At 36.1% G+C, this 3,249-nt stretch overlaps 1 protein-coding gene across 1 annotated transcript; it reads right to left on the bottom strand.

Annotated features, from left to right (window-relative positions):
• Positions 1 to 1,171: 1,171 nt before the first annotated feature.
• Positions 1,172 to 1,882, bottom strand: LOC122659172. Its single transcript, XM_043854314.1, has one exon. It carries the CDS (start codon positions 1,880 to 1,882, stop codon positions 1,172 to 1,174), a length of 711 nt encoding a protein of 236 aa, XP_043710249.1.
• Between the last annotated feature and the right edge of the window lie 1,367 nt (positions 1,883 to 3,249).

Below are 3,249 nucleotides of genomic sequence, written 5' to 3'. Positions count from 1 at the left end.
CAAACGGAGCCTAAAGGAAAATAAAGGTTCGAATTGAAAAGTTAGATTACCCATCTGGACTTTGATGGTATCATACAAAGATTTATATACATTGGAGGTTTCAAAGTTTCCACTTGAGAAACTTGAATACCAAAGATGGGCTTGGGCTACTCCAAACCTGAACTGGATTTGCTCAAAGCCTGATTTGTTACATAAGTCCACGATTTATTACAGCACATACAAAGCTGCTAGCTCCAAATGGACCAAATCTTAAATCTAATACTCTTCAGGTTCCACAATTAAGCTCATGTGGAGCCACCAATGTGATCATTAATATAACAGTAATGCCACACTTACTACTCACAACAACTCAACAAAGACTTTTCCATTCTCAACTACTTCTTGTTGGCTTATAGTAATGGTATTAGTAGTAGTTGTGTATTTTTTCTTTTTGTAAACATGATAAATTGGTTTCTCATACACATTGCGTGTGGAGTTCTTGTATATTTATAAGTGGTATAAATTGGTTACAAATGGATAGAAAGAGTTACAAGAGATAAGATTTGAAGTGAGTTTTACACGAGATGAGATTGGAACTATTAGGATTGTTTCTTGACTGAGTCTTCTTGATTGAGTCTTTGGTTATCTCTTGGAGTTGCATTGAATCACTTGATGACTTAGCTTGATGACATGTTCTATCACAACTAGGGGTGTAAATGAATAGCCGAAATCCGTTTCCGTATCCGTGTCCGCATCCGTTTAGCACTATCCGAATCCGTCCGAAAGTTAAACAGATGCGGATACGGATAGACTATAGCTATCCTAAAAGCTATATTTACATGTAATAAAAGTCTAATCTTCTAATATCTTCACTGCCTACCCTCCTCACTTTGAACTCCTTTCTTTTCCTTTTCTCCTCCTTGGCTTTCCTTTGTGCTTCAGTCTTGGCTTGTATATTATCATAAGTGATGGTAGAAGAAGCTTGAGATCTGATCATTCTTTGAGAGGTATTGACATCACATTTGCTCCTACTTCCCTTCTTTCCCTATACAAGCATGCAATCAGTATTAGTATCATTGTAATTATCACAATAGCATAAAATAAGTATAAGTACTTAGGATAAAATCTTATGATTATACCTTTACTTCCTTCCCTTTAACTAGAGCTCTTTCGCATTTCCTTGAGTTATGGCCTACCTCCTACATCTGACACTTCCAAATCTTTTTCTAAACTCTCTAAATGCTCCTTCATCAGGTTCCTTCCTCCTATTGATATGTGGTATTCCTGGTAACCTCTTCAAGGGTGGAGGCTGAACAGTACCCAGGTGATGCTCAGCTTTTAACTGCTCCAAACCAGGTAATGGGTGGATTATATCCTTGTAAGCCTCCAAGTATCTTTTTACACTATAGTAATCATCACAATAGCTTTCCAATGTGTGCCTCTTGTAAAGAATACAACAGGTTGCATGCTTACAAGTTATTCCTGTACTTTCCCACACTCTACAACCACAAGTGTGGTTTTTCAAATTAACCTCATGACTGCCACCCCTATCTGAGACTTTATACTCATCTAATCCAGTAGGATGGAGAATACACCCTCTAAATTCTTCACTGAGCAAATTCAACTTTTTCTTGATTTTTAGTGTGACTATTCCCTTAAAGGTGCAATCCAATTCATACCTTTTATACATTGTTGACATCAATTGTTTCCTTATCTCATTAATTACAATCAGAATGGGCTTGTTCCTAACAGGGTTAATCCACTGGTTAAATGATTCACTCATATTATTTGTTATATGGTCACTCTTGCATCTGAAATCGAATGCATGTCTAGCCCACATGTTGGGAGGATTTTTACTCAACCAATCATATGCTTCTTTGTTCATGTCTTTAATGTCATTCATTACTTTCTCAAAAAAAAAAAATGAATTAGATGCATTAGATGCTGACCAAAAAAATCTTCTTATTAACACACCTGGAAACCTTTTGTTGAAGTTTTGATACAGATGCCTACTGCAACATCTATGGTGATGGCTTGCAAATGTCTCATTGATGGCCTCATGTAGCCCCTACACAACATAAACAAGCAAAAATTGAGTTAATAAAGTGTATTTGTTGTATAGTTTAATTTCTAAAATACAAAACAGAAGATGGGCAAAGAAAATACATACTTTTTGTTTATCAGACATAAATGAGATGGTCATATCATCCATATAAATGTATAGAGCGGCATATAAATTTGTTAAGAAAAACTATCAACTTCTCTACCTTCACTTTCAACCACATCATATGCAATGGGGAACAATCCTTTGTTTCCATCAACAGCTATAGCAGCTAGTAGAACCCCTCCATACACACCCTTGATATGGCAACCTTCAAGACCTATAAATGGTCCATAACCCATCACAAAATCATTTATGCAAGCTTTGAAACAAAGAAACACTCTCTTAAAAACTGGAGGCTCTATGAATACCTGCCTTGATGAAAATTGAGCCTAAAAAGACTACCTGGATTTCTGTCTCTCATCACTTCACCATAATGATTTAATTTGCCAAATGACTCTGCATGACTACCTTCATTGGCTAGACGAGCTTTCTTTTTTGCTCTGTACAATGAAACATAAGGGACTGTTACATTATACTTTTTCATAATATAAGTAGCCATTGCCTTGGTCTTCATTTCAGGATCCATCTTCAACTGATAGGTAAGTTCTTCAGTAATCCAACTAGATGTAATAGACTTATTTGTGTACTTTCTGGCACAACTATGCTCATTACAATATGACTTAATCATGTATGTGACTCCATCACTACTAGGTGAAGCATGCACTCTCCATGTACACCCCGGTGCCTTACACACAACAATAACTCTTGCCTTTTCATTCTTCATAAGCAGTCTCTCAAAACCTTGTTGAATAACATAACTGATAAATACATGCCTAAAATGATCAACATTATCAAAAAGCATCCCAGTCTCTAAACTTATTTTTTCATCATAAAATTTATCATTATCAAAGAAATGCCCATAATAGTCATCAGACTCATAACTAGATAATACATCATTATCATCACGTTTCTCAATGTTTTCCTTCTCAGACTTCTCCATTCCCACATCACCCCCAAGGTCATCACATGACATGTTTTCCTCATCAAGATCCACATCCGTATCACTCTCTTCCAAACTATTCTTATCATCAGTTGAGCATTTCCATTCATCATCCATATCACTGCCACTTGGTTCATGAATCACAACATGATTCTTATTAGTTGCC

Source organism: Telopea speciosissima, chromosome 4 (genome assembly GCF_018873765.1).
Source record: "Telopea speciosissima isolate NSW1024214 ecotype Mountain lineage chromosome 4, Tspe_v1, whole genome shotgun sequence".
NCBI lineage: Eukaryota > Viridiplantae > Streptophyta > Magnoliopsida > Proteales > Proteaceae > Telopea > Telopea speciosissima.
This window is presented reverse-complemented; position numbering and strand designations above follow the sequence as displayed.

Coding starts and splice junctions, on each gene's coding strand:
- LOC122659172 (XM_043854314.1), bottom strand. CDS start 1,882: ATGAATGACATTAAAGACATGAACAAAGAAGCATATGATTGGTTGAGT.